We start from the raw sequence: 26,611 nt of genomic DNA on the forward strand, positions 1-26,611 counted from the left end.
ATTGTTTCGTCTTCCGCGGTTCTCCAAGTCGTCCAGGTGAGATTGGAGGTTGATGATATGGGCAGATTGGACGTGTATTGTATTCTGGAGCGCTGTGATAGTGGCAGAGGTAATAGTCATGTTCTGTTCTATGGTGTCCACTCTCGTTGTCAGGGTAACCACATCAGATTGCAGTTTTGCAAATTCCTGTTTGCACTCCTCTACAATGTATTTTGCAAATGAGGTCATATCCTCTTTAGTTGGGAAACATTGCAAAAGTGTTTGAATGTCAGCCAAAGTCACTGGTCGTGAGCATTTGTTTCTTTTTTATATAAATAGAAGTGTCTGACATTGTCAGTTGGCTACATTTTTTGTGAGTCCCTGCTTTTGTACATTTTTTAACTATTTTAATGTATGGTCTTCAATAAAATCTATCAATTTTAAATTACAATTGCCTTGGTGCCTTCCCTCAAACTGAGTAAATACAACTGTTTTTTTTTTTTTGTTTAATCTATTTCTCACAAGTACGGCAATACCCTATATATGGTCATACCCTACAGTTTGGGCACACGGCAGGGCCCACAAGAGGAGAGTGCCATTTGGCTTTTGGGGTGCAGATTTTCTTGGAGTAGTTTGTGGGTGCAATTTGCAGAGCCCCTGAGGTGGCAATACAGCAGCAATCTCCACTTTACACTCAGGGAACTCATCAATACACTGTGTGCAGAATTATTAGGCAAGTTGTATTTTAGAGGATTATTTTTATTATTGATCAACAATGATGTTCTCAATCAACCCAAAAGACTCATAAATATCTAAGCTTAATATTTTTGGAAGTTGGAGTGGGATCTTTTTCGATTTGGCTATCTTAGGAGGATATCTGTTTGTGCAGGTAACTATTACTGTGCAGAATTATTAGGCAACTTAATAAAAACCAAATATAATCCCATCTCACTTGTTTATTTTCACCAGGTAAACCAATATCAGTGCACAAAATTTAGAAATAAACATTTCTGACATGCAAAAACAAAAACAAAAAAGATTAGTGATGAATATAGCCACCTTTCTTTACGATGACACTCAACAGCCTTCCATCCATAGATTCTGTCAGTTGCTTGATCTGTTTTCAATCAACATTGCATACTGCAGCCACCACAGCCTCCCAGACACTGTTCCGAGAGGTGTACTGTTTTCCCTCCCTGTAGATCTCACATTTTATGATGGACCACAGGTTCTCTATGGGGTTCAGATCAGGTGAACAAGGGGGCTATGTCATTATTTTTTCTTCTTTTAGACCTTTACTGGCCAGCCATGCTGTGGAGTAGTTGGATGCATGTGATGGAGCATTGTCCTGCATGAAAATCATGTTTTTCTTGAACGATACCGACTTCTTCCTGTACCACTGCTTGAAGACGTTGTCTTCCAGAAACTGGCAGTAGGTCTGGGAGTTGAGCTTCACTCCATCCTCAACCCGAATAAGTCCCACAAGTTCATCTTTGATGATACCAGCCCATACCAGTACCCCACCTCCACCTTGCTGGCGTCTGAGTTGGAGTGGAGCTCTCCGCCATTTACTGATCCAGCCTCTGGCCCATCCATCTGGCCCATCAAGAGTCACTCTCATTTCATCAGTCCATAAAATCTTTGAAAAATCAGTCTTAAGATATTTCTTGTCCCATTCTTGATGTTTTATCTTATGTTTCTTATTCAAAGGTGGTCGTTTTTCAGCCTTCCTTACCTTGGCCATGTCCCTGAGTATCGCGCACCTTGTGCTTTTTGATACTCCAGTAATGTTGCAGCTCTGAAATATGGCAAAACTGGTGGCGAATGACATCTTGGCAGCTTCACACTTGATTTTCCTCAATTCATGGGCAGTTATTTTGCGCCTTTTTTGGCCAACACGCTTCTTGCGACCCTGTTGTCTATTTGCCATGAAACGCTTGATTGTTCGGTGATCACGCTTAAAAAGTTTGGAAATTTCAAGACTGCTGCATCCCTCTGCAAGACATCTCACAATATTGGACTTTTCAGAGCCCGTCAAATCTCTCTTCTGACCCATTTTGCCAAAGGAAAGGAAGTTGCCTAATAATTAAGCACACCTTATATAGGGTGTTGATGTCATTAGTCAACACCCCTCCTCATTACAGAGATGCACATCACCAGATTTACTTAATTGGTAGTTGGTTCTCAAGCCTATGCAGGTTGGAGTAGAACAACATGTATAAAAAGTATCATGTGATCAAAATACTCATTTGCCTAATAATTCTGCACGCGGTGTACGTTTAGTGACTGTTGACCCCACCAGCGATTTCCAGAAGCTAGTGTGCAGTGGATTTTGCAGAGTGAAAAATTTCAAATACGCCATTTTTAATTCCCAGTGCCCAGAATGTGCTCCTGGAGACTCTCACCCCATAAGTTAAATGAGTTGTCCAGTATTTAACAATTAATGACTCATCTCAATATAAGACCTGTGCAAGTCTGACACCACAATGATCAGCTAAAAACTGCTCCAGCAGCGTCCGTAACTAAGCGATGTATGAGTGGAACAAGACAGTCCCATACACTGCTTGGTGGCTGCTGCTGAATACTGCAGTACATTCACTTTAATGGGAGATAAAGTGCAGTACTCATCTGCGGTCACTAAGCAATGTACAGAGCTGCTGTGTTTTGCCTGTATAATGTTTAGTTCCAGCCACTGCCAGGTCTTTGACCCCCACTGATCTCACATTGATGACCTGTCCAGCGGGTAAGTCATCAATCATTCAGTCCTGGAGAACTGCTTTAAGTTGGTTCTCTCCTCTGCAGCAGTGCCATACATGTCGACCTTAAGTCTGTGTGCCCACTATGCGTTTTTCAAGAATTTTTGATGCGGAATTTCCGCAGCGGAAACGCTTTAAAAACGCTTGGTAATACGTGCCCCATGGTCCCCAATGAAAATCCGCATGTTCTGTGCACATGCTGCGGAATTTTCCGCAGCGGATTTTCCTTGTGGAAAAATCCGCAGCATTTCCATTATTTGTGCATTTCCGCATGCGGATTTGAGGTCACAATGCATTTGAAAAACGCAAGTCAAATCCGCATGTAAAAGCACTGCAAAAACGCTTAAAAAACGCGTGTAAAATCCGCAAGCGTTTTTACTGGCAAGGACATGCAGAAACGCTGCGGAAATTTTCTGCTTCGATTCTGCATCATGGGCACATAGCATAACTGTGGTTTCGGCACACTTTGGGGGTAAGAGGAGGAGGGGGCATTTGGCTTTAGGAGCCGTATTGCTTTTCTAGCGTCTCTGAACCACCAGTAATTTGGAAAACCTCAATTTTTCTGTTGACCGATCCGAGTAGGGGCTTGTTTTCGGCGGGATTAGTTGATCTTTTTATCGGTACCATTTAATTATTTTTTTTTAACGCTTTTATTCAGATTTTTGGGAGACCGAATTAACAAATAAACAGCAATTCAGAAATTATCATTATATTACATGTATATAACTTTATTTTTTCTACCAAAGGAACTGGCTAGGGGCTTTTTTGGCAGGATGAATTGAAGTTTTTATTGGTATCATATTGGACATTTTGTGGGGTTTTTTTTGTGACAGTGAACAAAAAAAGAGATATTCACGAATTGTTTTAATCTTTTTTTTTTTTTTTTTTTTTTTTACAAGGCATTCCATGTGTGTTAACGTTGATATTGTTCGGGACACTGCAACAATTACAGGTGTACCACAGTTGTGTAGGAGTTTTAATGTTTTGCTACTGTTGCACCCTAAAAACTATTTACAAAAAATGATTTTGCTTTTCCATCGCCATATTCTGATAGCTATAGTTTTTTACATTTTTTTTTGCCAACAGATCCGTTTGAGGACTTGTTTATAGTGGTACAAGATTTTCAGTGTTACATTCCATTTTTTTGTATGACAGTATCATAAAAAATCTATATTTTTGTCTTTTCATTTATTTTTAAGATGTTCATTATATAGGTTAAATAAAGGGACAGTTTTATAGCTCACATCGTTACCGATGCAGTGACACCAATTATGTGGTCTAATACTCTCCAATACTTGCTGTATATCGGACCTAGGGTGCCAATTGGGTTAAAGAGGACGCCCCCTACCTCAAATAACCAACTGGATGCTGTTGTCGTTATTGACAGTGGCATCTAAGCAGCTAAATGGTCACGATTGGTGCTGAACAGAGCAGATTCATAAATATGTATGTGGGAAAAGATTAAGTGTAACTTAAGTTTTATTTTCCTCCTTTTTAGATTTAGAAGTGATGACTCTTCTGCACCAAATATTTCCTTTGTCTCCTTAGTCTGTATTCAAAGTGCCATAATTAGGTCACATTTTTGCATGTGTATTACAAAATGGATGACCAGGACAATTCACCCTCATACCAACCTGTTTAAGTGGTAATCTGACTTTGAATCACCATAGACCATATGCCGATTAATTTTAACCCCTTTACCTCTGAACGCAAAATTGGCTGGAATCGAGAGCGGACACCATGTCGTGTTTGGAGAGCCCCTGATGCACCTAAACAGTGGAAACCCCCCACAAGTGACCCCATTTTGGAAACTAGACCCCTCCAGGATTTCATCAAGGGGTACAGTGGACATTTTGAACCCAGAGGTACGACGCAGAATTTGATAACATATTTGATCATCATATTGAGTAAGTTGCCATTAGTCTTGAGCGCAATTGCTCGCTACTTGAGTTTGCATCGGGTACTCAGTATGCACCATGTGTCGCGGGTGCTCGAGTGACATGCTCGAGTCCCCGCCCCCATGTTTCACGGTTGTTAGACACCCAAAAAAAACATGCAGGGATTGCTCGTGTATGGCAGGCATTCCCGGCGTGTTTTCTTTGGCTCGAGCATGTCACTCGAGCACCCGTGATACTCAAGTAGTGAGCACTTGCGCTCAACACTAGTCGCCATATCGTCATCATTTTTTTTTCTTTACTTTTGAAAAATTCCAAACCGTAACCCTAACCGTAACAATCCCTAGCACAACCCTAACCCTAGATTTTATTTTTTACGCCATTCCTCATGCGGTATAAGTGATTAGACGACTTTATTCTTTGGGACGGTGCGATTACAGTGATACCAGATTCATATCGGGTTGTTATGTTTGGCAGCTGTCACACACTAAAAGACGCTTTTGTTTACAAAGACTAGTTTTTGCAATAATTTTTCCATATTTCGGCCACAGTCATGTAAGGGCTTTTTTTTTGTGGGACAAGTTGACTTTTTTATTGGTACCATTTTCAGGCAAATTAGATTATTTGATCGCTTTCTATTCCAATTTTTGGGAGGCAGAATAAACAAAACCAACAATTTAGGAATTGTTTTTTTTGTTTTATTTTTATGCTGTTCCACTTGTGGTAAGATTGATAAGGCAGCTTTATTATTCGGGTCAGTACGTTTACAGTGATACTACATTTAGATAGTTTTTTTTATGTTTTGGCACTTTTACACATTAAAACTATTTTATAGAAAAAGGAATTTTTTTTACATCGCTTTATTCTGAGAGCTATAACTTTTTTATTTTTTGGCTGATGGAGATGTATGGCAGCTTGTTTTTTGTGGGAAAAGATGACGTTTTCAGAGGTACCTTATTTATTTATATTCGTCTTTTTGTTCACTCTTTATTGATCGGCACTTTCATTTTTTGCAGGCTTATCGCTTGCATAGCAAAGGGATGCAGCAGCAGCATCCTTATGCTATGCAGGCTGTGAGCCCCTGCAAACACAAGTTAGATAGCTCGTGCACTGCGCACGATCTATCTAACCTCCTGATGACTTGTGACCCGGATGTCGTCATGATGACATTGGGTCACCATGGCAACGATCGGGACCCTGTGCTCACAGCACGAGGTCTCCGATCCAAGGTAAGATCGACTTCGATCGGAGCATTTCGGGGGTTAATATGCTGGCACATAGTACCCGGTGTTAGCTGTCAAAATCAGCTGACACCCTGCAGCGACGGGCCCACACAGCCTCTGTGCGGGCGTGATCGCCAGGGCGTAATAATATGTACCTGGGCATTAGTCCCAGGGCGCTGGTACGTATTATTACATCCTGCGTCAGAATGGGGTTAAAGGGGTTTTCCTGTGAACAAAGTACATTTTAATTAATAGATCTTGGAATAAAAATAAGTTCCACAATTGGATGTGTTAAAAAATAATGTTCCTCTGCTGAGATAATCTTATAAATGTGCCCCTGCTGTGTACTGTGTAATGGCTGTGTCTGATCGTGCAGGAACATGGTCTGATCATGCCACATCTCCTGGGCAGGGGAGGAAGCAAAAGAGTATACAGTATATTTTTTTAAACACATCCAATTGTGGAACTTATTATTCAAAGATATATTGATTAAAATGTTGATTAAAATTAATACCCCTTTAATGAAGAAGGACTTTTATGACTTGTGTCTGTTAGAGGGCCATAAAAATATGGCTTCATGACAGCAGTCTAAATGCTGCCTGTTGTGATGGCAGACCATAATTCACAAAGGGGCCTGTGCAAGAACAGGGCAAGAAAACACATCCAATTGCGAAAGAGATTATATATATATATATATATATATATATATATATATATATATACACACACACACACAGTATATATACAGTATATATAATAAATATATATATATATATATTTAGGCTGCATTCAAACAATTGTTTTTCACATACTTGTTCTGTGTACTTCACAGTAAAAAAAACAAAAAACGTACCCATTATAGTCTATGGAGCTGTTCAAATGTCCGTCTTTTTTTTTTAAAATTTGACTCATGGATCAAGATCACCCATACAAGTCTATGGGTTCGTGAAGATCACTGGTTGTATCAGTGTACCATCTGTTAACATTGTAATGGGGAAGGAAGCTTTGCAATATTTTCTTTTGCAAAATCACTGCATTCAAAAAAGCAACTTTCACATTTAAGTCTGCCCTCACCTCTGCTAAACAGCTTTACTTTACAACCCTCATATTTTCTTTATACCACAACCCCAAACAGCTATTCTACACTTTTAACTCCCTCCTCTGCCTGCCACTGCCCCCTCCGATCTCCCTCATTTCTGCAGAAAACTTTGCCACATATTTAAAAAATAAGGTAGACCAAACAAGACAGGTCTTTCCTGCACAAGCACCACAACCACTATGTATAACAGACCACTGCCACTGCCCCATAACCTTACCCCCCACCATTACTGAAGAAGAGCTTTCTCATCTCCTCTCCAAATCTCACTTCCCCACTTGTGCACTTGACCCCATGCCATCCCACCTCATCCCCAACCTTACCACCATGCTTGTCCCAGTCCTAACCCATCTCTTCAACCTATTGTTAACGTCTGGTACCTTCCCTTCTGCTTTTAAACATGCCATGATTACAACTATCCTGAAGAAACCATCCCTCGACCCAACCTCTGCGTCCAGCTATCATCCCATATTGCTGCTCCCATTCGCCTCCAAATTCCTCGAACAACATGTCCATGCTGATATTTTCTCCCACCTCTCATCTAACTCACTCTTTGACAACCTACAGTCTGGCTTCCATCCACACCACTCAACTGTACCTGCCCTGCCCAAAATTACTAACAACTTACTACCAAAGCAATTCTCTATACACCTCCTTCTAGATCTGACCACTCCCTCCTACTACAAATCATCTCTTTCCCATACTACCTTCTTATCCCACCCACTCTGTCAGTGTCCCTCAAGTCTTGATCCTGGGACCCCTACCCTGCTCAATTTGTCCTGGGGCAGCTCATAAAGTCCCATGGCTTCCATTACCACCTGTACGCTGATGATACTCACATCTACCTCTCCTGCCCAGATGTCACCTCTCTGCTATCCAGAATCCCAAAGTGTCTATCAGCCATATCCTCCTACTTCTCTTCATGCTTCCTAAAACTCAATGTGGACACAACTGAACACATCATCTTTCCTACATCTCACCTAACCCCACTACCAAATATATCTATCCCAATTAACGACACCACACCTTCCGCAGTGCTAGAAGTCCGTTGCCTCGGAGTAACCCTCGACTCTGCCCTCTCCTTCAAACCACACATCCAAGCTTTTACCACCTTCTGCCGCCTCCAAATCAAAAATATTTCCAGATTCCACCCTTTACTCAACCATGAATCTACTAAAATGTTAGTGCATGCACTCATCATCTCACACCTCGAATACTGCAATATTCTCATCTGTCGCCTTCCTGCTAACACTCTCGCACCTCTCCAGTCCGTCATTAAAGAAGTTGTCCAACCACGAAATCCACATTTTTTTAAGCTAGTCTGTGCTGTATTGTAATATACAATACCCCTATAAATGTTGTTTTTTGTTTCTGCCTTTTGTTCCTCCTGAATTTCACATTCCCTGCACCCAATTTATTTACCTGCTGCTCTACCAAACTAGACAGCTCCCTGTGCTGTATTATCTAACCTCACAGCCAGAGCTGGCACCACCTCCCTCAGTGTCCAGCACCGGCCCTTACCCGCCCACTGAATACTCACTCAAGTATTGGAAATAACAGAGCAGCGTCCTCATCTGTGGAAAGCAGCACAATCACTGCACTCCACGTATATACATATCTACATATGTGCCACATAATACACCTCAGCTGCTGCAGAACCTCAATCTATGATGATGAATATATATCTATACCACATAATACACGTCAGCTGCTGCAGAACCTCAGTCTATAATGATGAGGGAGGGATGAATGAGGGAGGGAGGGAGGGATGGATGGATTCACACAGCACATTATACTCACCTATGTAGAAGCCTTTTCCTTCCTGGTTCCTCCAATCAGCTGAGTCATTCCCCTACTACATTCCGCTGGGAGTCTGGAGCAGAAGGCAGGGGGAGGGTCTGGCAAAGACTGGGGGTGATGTCTGTTGTGACATCACTGACTAGTCTGTCAGACAGGAAAACTAGTCAGGTAGAGAACTCCTCCTCCAGAATCTGGAGAGAGCTTTTCGCAAGACTAGGTGTGCTAGCTAGGACACCATGCACAAGGCTGACAGGGAGTATATTACCATCTGTCAGCATCCTGCAGCCTAGGTACACACACAAATTATACAGAAAGCCCAGATAACTCCTTTAACTCTGCTGCCTGACTAGTCCACCTCACTCCATGCTATCCCTTCATTGGCCCCAATTCCCCAACATATCCAGTTCAAACTGCTAACACTGACCTACAAAGCCGTCCATAATCTGTCTCCTCCTTATATTTATGAACTAATCTTCCAACATGCAACCTCCAGTACTCCCGAGTCCCAAGACCTCCTTCTCTCCTCCACACTCATATGTTCCTCACCTAATTGCCTCCAAGACTTCTCACGAGTGTCCCCCATCCTCTGGAATTCTGTACCTCAAGACGTCCGATTGTCCTCCACACTCGGAACCTTCAGACGGTACTTGAAAACCTATCTCTTCAAGAAATCTTACAGCCTGCACTGACCCCACTGGCACCTCACCATCACCGGAGCTGCCGCAACACCTAACCCTACTGTCTCCTTCCACATTATCCTGTAGACTGTAAGCCCGCAAAGGCAGGGCCCTGTACCAATCTGTCCACCGTATTTTATATTTTTTATTTTATATGTAACCCTTTCTCATGTACAGCACCATAGAATCAATGGTGCTCTAATAAATAATAATAATAAGCGATTAAACACTAATGGTAAAACTGACACACTGACCAAATAGTGATGAAAAAAACTGGTCAATTTATGTACGAAAAAAAAAAATGGATGTTTGAATAAAGTCATAACTATGGGCCAATCTTGTAGTATGGGTACCTGAACCAAGGAAATAAATGCTAGTTAGTATGGAATAAAAAAGCTGATGAATTTGTAATATTAATGTAAGGTGTAAGATTAGTAAATAGTTTCATGTTTTCCTATGTCAGAATTTAGGTTGGATCCACATGTGCAGCTTTTGCTACCATTTTTTGAGCCAAAAGTAAAGAAAAGTATAACTTCTCCTATCAACACTCAAACTACTTAGCCTTTATGATTAAAGCATTATAGTCTTTTACCTGGGCAAAAAGACATCCATTCTGATTCTTTTCATACCAATGGTCCACGCTGCAATGGTCTTTGATATCAGGTTCGATTCAATCGAAGCCAAGTGTGTGTTCCTGTCTGTAGGGCGCACCACAAACATGCTGACTGTATTCCCCAGATAGGGCAGCTCCACTACTGTAAACTTCTCGAGGGACGGAGTTTCAAACTGACCTGTAAAAGAATTTCACAGGCTAAGTTTTTATTCTGGTAACTATGGTGTGGGGGGCAATGACAGAATTATTCTAGATATCAGTTTAGATATTGACAAATCATTACTTAAGGGGGTTGTCCAGTATTAGAATGTTTTTCTCCAGAAGTACATCCATACCTCTCTAAGAGCTTTATCTGTTCTTGCAGGTCACCCACGTTTATGAACTGCAATACAAGTCACAAACTGGCAATGACCAAGAGTGACTATAACAAAAATGTTCGCTTTAGACATGGTCCCATGTAGAGTAAACACTGAGTTTTGTTTCTGCAGAAAATCTGATACGCTTAACAGTTCAAGCAAAGTTGATGTGATTTCCTGAAATTCCATGCCCGCTGTGCATATTAAAGGAGCGGTGGAACTGTGGCCACTTTAAGATCCTCAAGCATTAGCCAGAGGACCCTTCTCTTAACTCTGAATTCCCTTATGCCATTCATGAAAATGGCTTTTCTAATCTGGAGATCCCCTTTAACATCATGGAGCTTGTAAACTTCCATATTAGCTGACTTCCAAAACTGTTGAGGGTCTATGAGCATTTCTACAGATCAGGTTTTCATCCATGAAAAGTCTCTAATAGATTTGTAAGCAGACTGCCACTGGTTGTAATGACCCTTGGCTTCTTCAATATTTCCACAGCCCCTTCATTCTGGAAATCTGTAATGGTCTGAGCTCAGGGACTACGTTTAATACCTTCTTATTTCACTTTTCTTTAACATACTTTAAAGAACCCTTCTGGGCTTTAAGAGGGGCTAACTGTATCCTCAGTCCAACCATATGCTTCCTTTCATCAGAGGCTAAGCTGCACTAAAACATGGCAATCCAACATTGACCTGAATCTGCCAGTATGGCACTAAGGAATAAAAGTTCCCTAATAACTACAATCTTTTTAACAAGGTTTTGGGCAGCTTGTCACTACTAGCAATCTTCAGCACAAGACTGTGTGCACACAGAGCTTTTTAAGGAGGTTTTTTCGAATGTGTCACCACCCCCCTCCCCCAAAAAAAGCTGAAAAATTGTTTGGAAACCCCTTGAAAGACTCTTCCTAATCAAGTCTAATGTAACACCACTTTGTTGTTCATATATCCAGTCTTTCAGCATTTTTTCCTCTTAAGGTTTTGAAAATCTCCCAGTAAGACAAAAGAAAGTTCATGTCACTTCTTTGATAAAGCTCCTGATGGCATCTGCTCCAAACTGGGCACTGTCCAATCAAAAGGCTGCAAAAAAACACTTCAGGAAAAAAAAATTCTCCTAAAATACTTTACAAACTACCTCCAAAAACTCCCTAAGCCCATGTGCGCACGTGTCTTTTAAAATCAAGTGATTCCCATGTGTTTTTCAAGCAGAAGACTCCTCAGGAAGTGTTCCCTTTTGTGTCGTTTTGTGCCGAAAGCATTTTGAAGGTTTTCCCATATTTTCTGTGAAATCTTTTTTTACTGTCGTCTTCTGGTCGTTTTTTAATTCCAATGAAGAATCCGCTAGAGTTTTTTTAAGTAAAAAAAGATGGGAAACCCCCCCCCCCCCCAAAAAAAAAGGCGCCTGGGCATCTTCTGGGTGTCTTTCCCATTGACTTGTATTGGAAAGAACAAAGCGCCGTCCGTGCTGAAAACACCAGTAGAATGGATATTTCTCTTCTTATAACAACCTGGTGGCTTTCGATTCCGAAGGTGGTTAAAAAACGTTTCAAAGCCTGAACATATGAACAAGTGATTTTTACATAAAAATGCATATGTTCATTCTTTTGCGCATTTTCTGTTAGGTTTTTTAGTCTGTTTTCATGGAGGAATCTGTTTGAAAAAGATGTTGTGTGCACATCACCTACAGAAGGTGCTTTTCCTGAGGTATTTAACACTTGAAAAATTTGTCATTTTGGAACTCCTCAAATAAAGTGTGCACATAGCCCAAGACCTCACTGAAACAGCTGCAGTCCTGGTCTGAATGAAACAGCTGAAGTCTTGGTCTGAATGCAGGTCAAAGGAAGCAATGTAACAACATCTGTTTGTGACATGCAATAAAACAATTCGGCCATTGTGAAGATCTGAGTTTGTGGGTTGTAATAATCACCTAGGCAGGTTAACAACTAACTCTTTTTATTCCTTACGTCCACGGTCTTAAAGCAATTCTGGGTAGATGGTCACAATGCAATGTCCCCAGTCCACAAGATCCCCTCCTGGGACCAATAGTTCCACTTTTGTTTGGCCCACAACTTTTTTATCTCCCGCTATTATAGTCTGCAGTCCCAATCCAAGCTCCTCCAGACGACGGATCCCACAACCATAGGGCGTCTATCCAACTCCAGCCAGCAACAGTCCTTAAGATAATTGCTCACATCCAGACAATAGATATCATGACCGTAGCACATATATCAAGCTCCAGCCAGCAACCGATCTCCATTTTGGGTTGTGATGGGCAGAGGAGCAGACCTATACTCAACCTGATGGAGCCATGGTTCCTTCAGCTGTTCCTGCAGAGTCACTCTGGAGTGGGAGCCAGAGACTTTATACCCACACTCCCATTCAGGACATTCTTCCATATGATTGGGGGAAGGTGGTGGGAGGTATTTTCCTGATGTGGAGCCCATCACCTGGGACTGCATGTGGGACCCCCCTGTGATGACAGCTCCCCTGGGTCTACTACCCTTATCCACACAAAGGGACTGGGAGAGCAATGGTTTAATTGAGGCCCCTGAGACACTGAGGAGAGTAATGGAATGATTGCTTTTACATTTACCTTTACCAATTTCCTGTCTGGCTTTATGTATATATAAGATCCAGCATTGTTCCCCTGCTTCCTGTCACTTAATGGAAACATTGATTCCAGAGGCTGAACATTTTCCAGGTGAAATTAGCACACTTAAACTGACAAGCAAGCAAATCTCTAATAAAACACAACAATAAGTTTGACGTAACCGGTGCTCCATGCTGAAAAAAGTCTGTATCCCTTAGAGCCATGGATTCCGCTGTACAAGCATTGTATGTGGCCTTAGATCTCCTTCTCATGTCTGTATAAAACTGGTACCAGAAAAAAACAGTACTGGTGTCATTAGTGTTTTGGATCAATGTGTCATCAGTGTTTTACCGGTATGGTCAAAGAAGAATAAATTACAAAGCTTCTCCTATACTTTGCAATGTTAAACACGTACAGCACACGGATGCCATCCGTGTGCTGTACGTGTTTTACATGGACCCATAAACTTGTAGTGGCCCTTGTCATTCGTGCTGCTGGAAAAAAATGGACATGTCTCCGTGTGGTTTACGTGGACACACGGTCTGTGTAAAAACATGGACATGTGCACAGCAGCATAGGTTATAATGGGTACGTGTGGTGTCCGTGAAATAAAACCGTATGCCACATGTACAGCAAACACGGACATCATGTAATCATGCCATGCAAGGTGCAAAAATTACAATTGGTTCTGACTTTCTGCGACTTTTTGCAGGTAGCACGGTGGCTCAGTGGTTAGTACTACTGCTTTGCATCAAATCCCACCAAGGACAACATCTGCAAGGAGTTTGTATATTCTACCTGTGTTTGCGTGGGTTTCCTCATACACTCCAAAGACATACTGATGGGGACAATGATGATGTCTGTAAAGCGCTGCAGAATGTGAAGGCGCTATATAAGCAAAGCGTAAAAATAAATGCGGTACCTTGTAGGTCACAATGGGATCCCATTTATCCTTCATTATGCTGTGATGTAGCAGCGGCATACAGTGTGACCTGTATCGCAGCCCTAATCATTCTGATCATCAAAGAGGTGGCCTACCACCAATCAAATATTTATTCCTTCTTTTGGGTAGAGCCTCAGCCCAGATTCATTAAACAGATTTTACCAGAATTCTGGTGTAAAAATTGTTAAAATTTCACAAAGATTTGGTGACTTTTGGCAGTTTTTAGGTGAAAAAGTCACCAATCACAGAGCAGTTCTCATTTTACCAGATCAGTTTATGAAATGAAAGCTGCGCTGTGATTGGTTGCTATGGGCAACAAAGCCAGTTTTCCTTTTAGACATTTTTGGTATATGAGGCCCTTAGTGTTTTACTTCTGAACACTTCCATTAAACAGAAACTCATGGAAGTGTGTTCATTATCATTTTGCTGTTGCCATGTTAGCATTGATTTATTGATTTCCAGCGTTTCTCATATTATGATTTTTTTGTGTAGAAAAGTGAAATCATAATTTTATAGTTTTATAGTAGCACCTCATTCCAGTCCATTATATCATTCTGTATGTTGATTTTATTCCATGACATTATGATTACTGGAGCAGTAGTTATTCCTTACCGTAGTTTACATCCGAAGTCTGATGCATCATGGGAACTTTAACCACTGATCCATCTGCGCTAATGAAAGGCAATGTCTGGGTGTCTGCGAAAGAGAATTTTGTTTTCCATTTGCTTCTATAATACATTGTGCTCACAAGTGCGATTTGTGTAAAACCGGATCCAAAATTTCCACCAGACACTGGTGTCTTTACTTCGCCTGTAAAAATCAGCGCAAACTGCTTTTAATTTAATTATTTCCAACCTTGTGTACACTTAAAAGGATTCTCTCACTGAATATATTTATCACCTAACCATACGTGATAAATGTATAGTTTGTCACAAAGTACCTCATGTGGTTGAAGCAGTAGCACAAAAGCGTGACCATCACTCCATTGACTTCTATTGGACTAATGGAGATCGGACCCCTCAGCATTCTTACATTTATCACGTTTCTTTGGTATTTAGTGGGAATACATGAAATCAATCAATTCTAATGTAAAGACAGGATGTATACAAGTACTGATTTTTGTTTCCTGCTTTTTTCTTTGTATGAGCTCCATAAACACTGCAAAAAAACTGATCACTGCCATATAACTTCTCACACAAAAGGTTACCTTGAAGGGCTTGTCTGGAACTTAAATATTTATGACCCAGGAGAGGTCATCAATATCAGATTGGTGGAGGTCCAACATTCAGCTCCTCCACCGATCACGTTATCTGCTCCTGCAGTTGCAGGATATAAGCAAAGTATGGGGTAAAACACAGCAGCCCTAAACATTAGTTAAAGGGGTTATCCAGGACTTTTGTTTTATTTTCTTATGGGGCTAAGAACTTACAGGCACATAGTTGCTAACTACCTGACTTTTCTGCTGGCTCCGAGTGGTCACAGACCACTTCTGCTGATTCCGGTGATGTCACGTCTACAGAGCAACTTCTTCTTTTCTGCTCTGCTCTGTTGGCAAGGCATCTCTGCCGATGTCATATTGATTGACAGCTGGTTCCCCGCTGCCTAAGTGCAGGGAGCTGGCTATCAGCATGACGTCGGCAGGGACGCCCTGTCGACAAAGCAGACTGGAAGTGATAGAGCTGCTCTGTAGACATGTAGTCAAATGAAGCATCAGGTGCAATCCGTGACCGCTCTGTGCCAGACAGGAACGGAAGGTAGTTAGCAACTATCTGCCTGTAAGTTCTTAGCCCATAAGAAAAAAATACAAAAGTCCCCGATAACCCCTTTAATGGTCATTGCCAGATACGGCTGTTTAGGTCCTATTCAAGGTCAGCAATATGTAAGTCCCAGACAGTGCCTTCAATAAAAGTTATCTATTTTGGACAATCATTTTTGTTAAAAGTCTCCCTCTGACTATATGCTAATCACTGTGGGTCCCAGCAGTGGGATATCCAGTGAACAGCTTCAAATGTCCTCTAGAGGAAGAGATGCACCTTGCAGGCACTCTCCGCTCTGTCTAGATAAGGCCTCATTCAGATGTCCGTGAGTCATGCAGAATTTTCTCTGTGTTTTTCATGGCTAGAACATTGTACCCAGGCTTGGACTGGCCCACAGAAGAACAGGAGAATCCTCCAGTGGGCCCCATGTGCAAGAGTGGGCCACCACCCTCTTATATGAGCAGTACTTCGCACAATATACTTGAATCACTATGTAGAGAGAAAGGCAGCATCTTATTCATGTAACAATCTATACAGTTCATTGTTATATACATTTGTTATTGAGGATATTGTCACATTTGCATGTAGCTGAAAAGTAAGGCCTTGGAGTTGTTTACTGGTGAGCTCTTGGCACCCCAGTCCGACACTGCTCGTGCCTATTATATTCTATGGGGCTGTTCAGAGGTCTGCAAAGAAATCATGATTTTGATTTGCGTCAATGATTAAAATCGCACATTCATGTCTATGGGTCTGTGAAAATACGTGTGCTGTCCATTTGTAACATTGCAATGGAATAGGATAAACTTTGCAAATTTTTTTCTTTTTGCAGGCAATAAAAAACTGATCCAAAACACTCATTAAAACGGACATCTGAATGAGGCCCATGGGATTTATATCAGATTTCCCCACTATTAATTCCCTATCAGTATATTTGATGATAGATTTGATTTTCTAAGGCTAAACTGACTGTTCAAAAGCACTAGTGTGAATTTCAGTCATACGATTATTTTGGGGCTGTGATGTGAGTCTAAAAAACACATCTAAATTCGCAAACAGACACATGCAACATTTATTGCAGCTTATTAATTTACAATCTAAAATCCAATAGGCTGGATTTTTTGAGAAAGTTGAGTTGTATTTGGTTGATTTCGTTTTGATCCTCATGTCCACAAAAACAAGTGTAACCATAGCCTAAACCAGACAACCCCAACAGACAAAACAGTATATTATGCTCTTTGCAACGATGTTCTCCAGAATGTTTGTAAATCACAATAAACAGGAACTGCACTGGTCAGTGGGTCTAGGAGATGAGACGAAGGGGGCAAAAGTGGCAAGTTAGTTGAGGATGTGCTCATAGAAGTCTATGATCCCGTCTTCAGCTAACCTGACCGCTCAGCTGAATGGGACACAGTGCACAGGTGAGCACTTCTTTCACTTTTCTGTAACTTATTGTTGGGGTCTCGGCATACAAGGACCCTTGCTGATGATAACTTCTTACATGTCGCTATGAAATGTCAAAGCTTTTATGAAAAGACAGTTATCTTTAAAGGGAATCTGTCAGCAGGATTGCAGCCCCCAAACTATTTATATGTGCGTGTAGCTCAATGACAAGTCCAGCAATACTTTTACATGGTCAGTCCGTTCCTCCATTACTGAGAAATCAGTAGGCAAATGAGGCTGAAGAGCTATGGTAGATCTGAAGCCTCTGTCACTCCAGCTCTATTCCCCGCTCATTTGCTTGACGTATAGTATAGAGACCGGCAGTCAATCAGGAGGAGGTGGCAATGGGTGCAGAATAGAGCTGGAGTGACAGAGGCTTCAGATCTATCAGAGCTCTTCAGCCTCATTTGCATATGAATTCAATCACTGTTTTCTCAGTAATGGAGGTACGGACTGGCCATGTAAAGGTATTGCTGGACTTGTCTTTGAAAAAACTACGTCCACATATAAATACACTGTGTGCCGAATTATTAGGCAAATGAGTATTTTGATCACATGATACTTTTTATACATGTTGTCCTACTCCAAGCTGCATAGGCTTGAGAGTCAACTCCCAATTAAGTAAATCTGGTGATGTGCATATCTGTAATGAGGAGGGGTGTTGACTAATGACATCAAAACCCTATATAAGGTGTGCTTAATTATTAGGCAACTTCCTTTCCTTTGGCAAAATGGGTCAGAAGAGAGATTTGACTGGCTCTGAAAAGTCCAAAATTCTGAGATGTCTTATAGAGGGATGCAGCAGTCTTGAAATTTCCAAACTTTTGAAGCGTGATCACCGAACAATCAAGCGTTTCATGGCAAATAGCCAACAGGGTCGCAAGAAGCGTGTTAGCCAAAAAAGGCCCAAAATAACTGCCCATGAATTGAGGAAAATCAAGCGTGAAGCTGCCAAGATGCCATTCGCCACCAGTTTTACCATATTTCATAGCTACAACGTTACTGGAGTATCAAAAAGCACAAGGTGTGCGCTACTCAGGGACATGGCCAAGGTAAGGAAGGCTGAAAAACGACCACCTTTGAACAAGAAACATAAGATAAAACGTCAAGAATGGGCCAAGAAATATCTTAAGACTGATTTTTCAAAGGTTTTATGGACTGATGAAATGAGAGTGACTTTTGATGGGCCAGATGGATGGGCCAGAGGCTGGATCAGTAAAAGGCAGAGAGCTCCACTCCGACTCAGACGCCAGCAAGGTGGAGGTGGGGTACTGGTATGGGCTGGTATCATCAAAAGATGAACTTGTGGGACCTTTTCGGGTTGAGGATGGATTAAAGCTCAACTCCCAAACCTACTGCCAGTTTCTGGAAGACAACTTCTTCAAGCAGTGGTACAGGAAGAAGTCGGTATCGTTCAAGAAAAACATGATTTTCATGCAGGACAATGCTCCATCACATGCATCCAACTACTCCACAGCGTGGCTGGCCAGTAAAGGTCTAAAAGAAGACAAAATAATGACATGGCCCCCTTGTTCACCTGATCTGAACCCCATAGAGAACCTGTGGTCCATCATAAAATGTGAGATCTACAGGGAGGGAAAACAGTACACTTCTCGGAACAGTGTCTGGGAGGCTGTGGTGGCTGCTGCATGCAATGTTGATCGAAAACAGATCAAGCAACTGACAGAATCTATGGATGGAAGGCTGTTGAGTGTCATCATAAAGAAAGGTGGCTATATTGATCAGTAATTTTTTTGGTTTTGGTTTTTGCATGTCAGAAATGTTTATTTCTAAATTTTGTGCACTGATATTGGTTTACCTGGTGAAAATATACAAGTGAGATGGGATTATATTTGTTTTTTATTAAGTTGTCTAATAATTCGGCACAGTAATAGTTACCTGCACAAACAGATATCCTCCTAAGATAGCCAAATCTAAAAAAAAAAAACACTCCAACTTCCAAAAATATTAAGCTTGGATAGTTAGGAGTCTTTTGGGTTGATTGAGAACATAGTTGTTCATCAATAATAAAAAATAATCCTCTAAAATACAACTTGCCTAATAATTCTGCACACAGTGTAGTTCTGGTACTGATTCCCTTTGAGTGCTTCTCATGTCACGCATATTAGACATAGTGCTGTAGCAACTCTTCAAAAAATATTGTGCTACAGGTGCTTCTCACAAAATTACAATATCATCAAAAAGTGAATTTATTTCAGTTCTTCAATACAAAAAGTGAAACTCATATTATATAGAGTCATTACAAACAGAGTGATCTATTTCAAGTGTTTATTTCTGTTAATGTTGATGATTATGGCTTACAGCCAATGAAAACACAAGACATTATCTCACTGCCTGCCTGGCTGCGCCATTAGCGCTGGTTTAATAGGAAATTAGGCAAATTGCTTTAAAAATTGAGAGTTTTTACAGCATTTTTGAAAAATCCCAGCAAAAAGATGCAATGCAAATGCATAGTGTGAACATGGCAGGTTCCTTCTGCCATACTATAATTTCTGTGTTTTGAATGTTTAACAACTTCATTGAACATTTTGTACATATGTTTTTAAGTCTTACAGAGAATTCTGAGAAAAAAAGAAAAGCCTGAAAACAGAATACCTTTCACAGAACATGCTATATTTACATAAAGAAAAAAATCAGTGATCCCAAAATGCTACAAATTGTCAAAAACAATAATGTAGACATTGACATTCAAATATTTTACAATATTTTACATAGACAAAGATAAAAATGGTTGCCCCTTTTCCCTTACCCCTAAAAACATATTAGAAGTGGAAGAAGAATATTGGAAGTGTGTATGGGCGTAGGGACTGGAGAGTAATAACTCACCTCCTGTGTTCCTCTTGACCCACTGGTTTATCTGGCTGGTTGTCCTGTTGTGCTCAGTGAAGTTGGTCGGCTGAATGCTGCTGTTTGCCCATTGTGTAACATGCTCAGTAAATTGAGTGGAAATGGGTATCCCGGCTTGGAGGAATAAGGCACATGCCGAATGGATGGAAGTGTCCTGGCTGGAGTTGGAAAGTTCCCTGTGCATGCTTTTTATAAAGCCTTCCACTGTTTTATCTGGTGGTAAATATAAAATGTACAAATGCAATTCAATACATAGATACAAAGAGTTAATATGTTAAAAATTGGCTGGTTGCAGTTTTTGTCTGCTGTGATCCATCATCACTACAGAGATGTAATGTCCTCAACAGGTATGCTAGCATGTATAGCTGTTAAGGCAAGTGATTGTCTGCAGCAGTCATGTGCATATATGGCATATTATTGCAGGACCAACCGGGACCATAGGAGCAATTGGAGCTATAGAGATGAGTAATATTTTTTTAATTCATCTGCCCTGCAGTTTTTCAAAATCCTGGACAGTCCCTTTATATAGGACGCTTAGTGACATCTCTCCTGAGATAATACAATAATAATTATCTCATCCAAATAATACAAATCCAAAAAGATTTCTTCATCATCCTGAGTGAGCTAAAATGAATTTAATTTTCATTTCATTGCAAATTAAAAATGAGGAGTACTGATCCCGAGAGTCAACATAAGGGCTCGTGCAGTTGACCTTAAAAAATGGACGAGTTCTATCCATCGTTTTGACAGATAGCACTCGTCCCCATGTTATTCTATGGGGCTGTGTACATGATTTTTTACTCTGAGCAGTCGCAGCCAGGGCCACCATCAGGGCATTACTGCCCTTACTGGTGTATGGGGCCCATTCTTCTGTTCACTGGGCCCCAGTGGCAGTATTTATCGGGCCCCCAGCGGCCCCCTGCCAGTTCACTCACTGTGAACGTGCGTCCTCAGATGCATGTTCACTTTAAATCTATTGCCGTGTGGGAAGCTTCCCGCACAGCAATAGTTAACAGCCACCATGCACACCCGCACACCAATAGTTAACAGCCAACAGCCACCGTCAGCGTGCATGTTGCTGGCGTATGATATCACTGTCATGCACCAGCGATCATGCTTCCGGTGATGGCAGAGCGGGACACTGCAAGGTAAGAAGAGACTTTTTTTCTTTAACTTTTTTTTTCTTTTAAAACTGCACCAAGATGAAAACATGAGGGACAGAAAACATAGGGGACACTGGGGGCAGAAAGCATGGGGGACATTGGGGGCAGAAAACATGGGGGCAGGATGAAAACATGGGGGACATTGGGAGCAGAAAACAAGGGTGCAGGATGGAAACATAGGAGACATTAGGGGCAGAAAACAAGGGTTGCAGGATGGAACCATGGGGGCAGAATGGGGGACTTTGGGGGCAGGATGGAAACATGGGAGCAGAATGGGGGACATTGGGGCAGAATGGAAATATGCGGGCAGTATGGAAAAACGGGGGACATTGGGGGCAGAAAACATGGGGGCAGGATGAAAACATGGGGGACATTGGGAGCAGAAAACGAGGGTGCAGGATGGAAACATAGGAGACATTGGGGCAAAAAACAAGGGTGCAGGATGGAAACATGGGTGCAGAATGGGGGACATTAGGGGCAGGATGGAAACATGGGAGCAGAATGGTGGACATTGGGGCAGAATGGAGAGATATGGGGGCAAAATGGGAGACTTTGAGGGCAGAATGGAAACATGGGGCAGAATGAAGAGACATGGGGGTCAGAATGGAGAGATATGGGGGGCAGAATGGAGAGACATGGGGGCAAGATGGAGAGACATGGGGGGCAGGATGGGGGACATTGGGGGCAGAATGGAGACATTGGGAGCAGAATGGAGACATGGGGGGCAGAATTGGAGATATTGGGGCAGGATGGAAACATGGGGCAGAATGGAGAGTTATGGGGGCAGAATGGGATACTTTGGGGGCAGAATGGAAACATGGGTCAGAATGGGAATGGAGAGACATGGGGGGCAGGATGGGGGACATTGGATCAGAATGGAGACATGGGGGACATTGGGTCAGAATGGAGACATTGGAAGCAGAATGGAGACATGGGGGACAGAATGGGAGATATTGGGGCAGGAAGGAAACATGGGGCAAAATGGAGAGATATGGGGCAGAATGGAGAGATATGGGGGCAGAATGGAAACATGGGGCAGGATGGAGAGACATTGGGGGCAGAATGGAGACATTGGAGGTAGAATGGGGCAAGATGGAGACAATTGGGGCAGGATGTGGGACATTATTACTGTAGGGGCTAATTAAAAGATATTACTGCTGTGATGTATTTTATTTTTGAGGATACTGTTTTCAGTGGATCCTGTTACTGTGCAGGGCGGCACTATGTCACTTTATTTTCTTCATCTGGTGTAGTGAGAAGTTGGGAACAATTGGGAAATGTGCTCTTTAAGCTGCTCTAGATAACTGTGTTATTTTATGCAGAGACGAGTCCTGGCTGGAAGAAGTGATGGCAGTCTGTGCTGGATGAAGAAGAAAAGCGAAGATGAAGGACTTCAACTAGAAATGTCACCAGTGAGTCAGTGTGTTATCTGTACACTGACACTGTAAACTATGTACAGAGATCCTGTGTATGATGGCACTTATGGTAATATTAGTATTCTTTTTTTTTATTAATGATCAGTATTGTAGTATTCGGTCACTATATGGTGGTAATATGTGGTCTGGTCATGGTGTAGCGGTATTTGTCCCTTGTATGTGGTATTATTTGGTCACTATGTGGTGGTAATATGTGATATGGTCATAGTGTGGTGGTATTTGTCCCTTGTATGTAGTATTATTGGTCATTTTAAAATTTGAAAATCTTAAGCTGAGCCTTTGGATGAGCACACCTGGTTTTTAAGTTGTGATGAAATAAAGATGTTGGAGAAACTTTTTTTCTTTTCGTCTGTTGAATGGACAGCATGATGGCTCAGTGGTTAGCACTGCAGCCTCACAGTGTTGAGGTCCTGGGTTCAAATCCCACCAAGGACAACATCTGCAAGGAGTTTGTATGTTCTCCCCATGTTTGCGTGGGTTTCCTCCCGGTTCTCCGGTTTCTTCCCACACTCCAGACACATACTGAGAGGGATTCTAGATTGTGAGCCCCAATAGGGACAGTGCTGATAATGTTTGTAAAGTACTGTGGAAATAATGGCACTGTAAGTGAGTAAAATAAATAAATATTGTACCCGATTGCTGGCTAAGCATTTGCGCTATGCATCCAGTTACCTATTATCTTACCATTATCTTGATGAGCTAAGTGCATTTACGTGTGTGTATTTTGATCTAACTTTATGATATAATTTTATTTCAATTTCTCGCTATCGTCACAATTTTTTTTTTTGCTGTCAGTCAATGGTTGCCATATTTCTGAGCAGATTTTTTACAGATTATATCATAACAGCACATATCCAGGGAAACTTTACAGTGCAACAATTTAGAAATGATTTGTGTTCTTTGCCATTGTTTCTCATATGGTCATGTACTAATAATCATATTCACTCAGTACTGTGACTTGACCCAGCCTCACGTACTGTGGCTCGAGGTTTGGTTTCCTTTCTAGTAAAGTCTGGCAGACATGCACTATGCATTGGTTAAGACCTGATCTCACCGCAGCATAGGGTGTGCACCTAATCCTGAAATCTTGATTTATTTAAATGAAAATCCTTTAAGTATTTAATTAAAATCACATACAAGCGTTTGAAACTAATTTCCTCCACTCACACCGAATGACCCAGTGGAAGTGAAGTTGTTATTGTAAATTATTAAAGGATTAAGACGGAAAGAAAGCTGATACACTGCTCGGCCAGTAACTAATGCAGCTGAGGCTGCTCCGAGCTCACCCTCAATAAGGCTTCATATCATACATCTTGTACTGGTTTCATATGCAGAATTACAAAGGCACATATAAGTTCAAATAAGGCATGGAAGAACATGTGGATGAAGGGATGGGGTATTGGTAACTTTTAGAAGTTTCTTTCCCCCATCAAACCACAGGAAAGTAAAAAAAACATGAGGCAAAGAGATAATCTGCCTAAAAGGAAATGAATTCCCGCCTGATCCAAATGTTGTCAGACTGCCTCAACATTGAAAACAAAATCTTATTTTTATCTAAGAAATGTTCTAAAAGTTAATTTTTTAGCTATGAATTGAAACCTGCTCCAGAGGTAGGCTAAGCCACAGTTTTACCATAAAATAAAAAGGCCTCTCACCTCTGTAGATTGAACCCTTGTCTTTTGGGTGATTTCACAACTTTTCACCATATTTTTGTTTGGAAAATTTATATACTTATGTAAGGTGCCTGAGCGGCGTAGCTGTGGACGAGCCGCTGCTCTTGCACCCTACAGGAAAATCGTGTCCCAGTTCTGGTGTGCTGATATGTGTGGGGTGCCTCACACTCACTTGTGGGCCATAGGCCTCCACTGGCTCCAGGCTTTCATACTCCGGGACCGCCGCACACCATCCAGGAGGCAACAAATGCTTTATAACAGTCAAACATTTACTGACCAGTTTATGATTATTGCAATGGAGCATGTGGGATAGGTCACAGCAGGTTATAGTCTTTCCCTCAGGTACCGGACATAACTTCAGCCCTAGCACTCGGTCTGGATGAAGCATCTCTCTTCCTGCTGACGCCACTAACACTGGTTATTCCTCTCCCCTGAGGGCAGTGCACCCGGATTCCATTACCTTCCGCCTTCATGGAATCTGGGTCCATCTTTCCCTGCACTCCTGCGAACTTTATGTATCTGAGGGCCCTGACGCCTGTCTTGAGGTCCCAGGATTAACAGATGGGTCCACACGAAATGGTTATATGGCAATCCACTGCCCCGAGTAACAGGCTCATGTTGTCCTTAGCAGCCCACTGCACTTGACCTCTGCAATCACTTCACCACACTCTGGAACTGATTGAACTTCCTGTTCTTGACACTAACCCCCAATCTCCCAATCCTCATCCCCAATCTGGGCCGGCCATTATAGTTAACCCTGTGTAGGCTATACTGCAGCCCCAGGAGGATTACTGTCAAATAACATTACTATAAAATACATTTAACCACTTGGGAGTGCCAGAGAGTGGAACACTATCTTCACCACTCTTACACTTGTACAAGTAAAAAGGGTTGTCCAGCCCAGTACAATTTTTTAGCATGCACTGCTGCTTTCCGAATCCTAATGTGTAATATGCAAACTATGTGGGTTCGGCTCTGCTTGCCTTTTAGAGCTAATGTTACATGACTGCAAGAATGCAATTTGAAACTGTGACTGCTGTATCTGTGACCAGAACTGAACAAAAGAAGTTGAGTAAAGTTGTTTTTTATATAAAAAGAACAGAGTGTGCAAGTGATGGTTTGCATTCAACTTCTGGAGTCCTAAAGAAGATGGAGAAGCAACAGAAAACTGTAAGTGTTTTACACGACATGCAAAGCACAATACAACACGGACATTATCTTTTATTTGTAGGCGAATAGGGTGAGAATCTAAATGCACAACAACTGCAGTCCCTCGCCACTACTACCATCCTGTACCCCTCACACAGTCATGCCCTGACAAGCATCTCATCTACTGTGCTTCTCTCAATAGAACACTGGAATAGGAAGAGAAGCTGGTCGGCACATGCCAACAAGCATTCAAATCCTAACAGTTTGTATATTACACAACACTAGAATTCAGAAAGCTGTAGTGCTTGCCGAGATATTGTACTGGGATGAACAAACCCTTTCTTCATGTTCCCCGTACACATTTGTTCCCAAGAGTAAATAAATTAAACCCTTTTAAATAGGACTTGTTAGATGCCAATATATGTATAACTATTCACCTTGTTTAAATGCCACTGCATTTGACAATATCGTTTAAGTTCCTGTCCCTCTCCATTCCTGAGATATGGCCACCCTAATCCTGTAAATCAAGTCTTCTTAGCCAAGGTGTGATCTGCAAGAAGATGCCCATGGAGAAGAAATTAGGATCATACCCCATTGGCTAACAAGACTAGTTTAAGCTTCATCTAGTTGTTTCTGTATGGACTGTGATGCACGGAGTGCCTGCGGGTCTTCTGATTCGAACATGAGACTTGCGACCAGTCCTTGTGTAGCACCCTGAGGATTCGGCTGCTACAGGGGTATTGCACCTCAACCCAGAGGTGTGATATTCCACTCCCGGGTAAGGAAGGAGTGTGGAACTGAGCTCAGATAGACTGCATGCACTACATACATCCCATTCCAGAGGGGCAGGCCGACGGTACTCCCACTTAGAAATGTGCAGGTACAACCGAGCCTGTTCCTGGCTGGAGTGGGAGGGGGGTGGTACATCCCATGTAGTGTAGGGGCAGATAGGGGGAGCAGTCTGGGTAGTGATAGGAGCTCATTGGGTGCTGGTCACCTGAGCTCACACATAGAGGGATATATAAGGAGGGCACCAACTTAGATCAGGGTCAGACGCTGAGAACAAGTCAGTTGGAGAGAGAGAAGGAAACAGCAGCCCTGGAGAGAGAGAGAGGAGAAAGAAAGAGAAAGACCCAGAGGGGGAAGACTGAAGGGACCCAAGAACCCAAATTAGAACACCGGGTGAGGAGTCAGCAAGAGGGTA

At 41.9% G+C, this 26,611-nt stretch overlaps 1 protein-coding gene across 1 annotated transcript in view; it reads right to left on the minus strand.

Moving 5' to 3' along the window:
* SERPINE3 (serpin family E member 3) overlaps positions 1-26,611 on the minus strand; it is a 56,111-nt gene that overhangs the window by 17,299 nt on the left and 12,201 nt on the right. Inside the window, exons 3-5 of the mRNA XM_073669013.1 lie at positions 19,966-20,199; positions 14,534-14,731; positions 10,019-10,217 (exon numbers count right to left, since the gene is read on the minus strand). Of these exons, the coding sequence (XP_073525114.1) occupies positions 10,019-10,217; positions 14,534-14,731; positions 19,966-20,199 (631 nt within the window). The remainder of the gene's footprint in view (positions 1-10,018; positions 10,218-14,533; positions 14,732-19,965; positions 20,200-26,611) is intronic.

The sequence above is a fragment of the Phyllobates terribilis genome, unplaced genomic scaffold (assembly GCF_046119375.1).
Source record: "Phyllobates terribilis strain yellow unplaced genomic scaffold, ASM4611937v1 Scaffold_2__4_contigs__length_985480577, whole genome shotgun sequence".
In the NCBI taxonomy this organism is placed as follows: Eukaryota; Metazoa; Chordata; class Amphibia; order Anura; family Dendrobatidae; genus Phyllobates; species Phyllobates terribilis.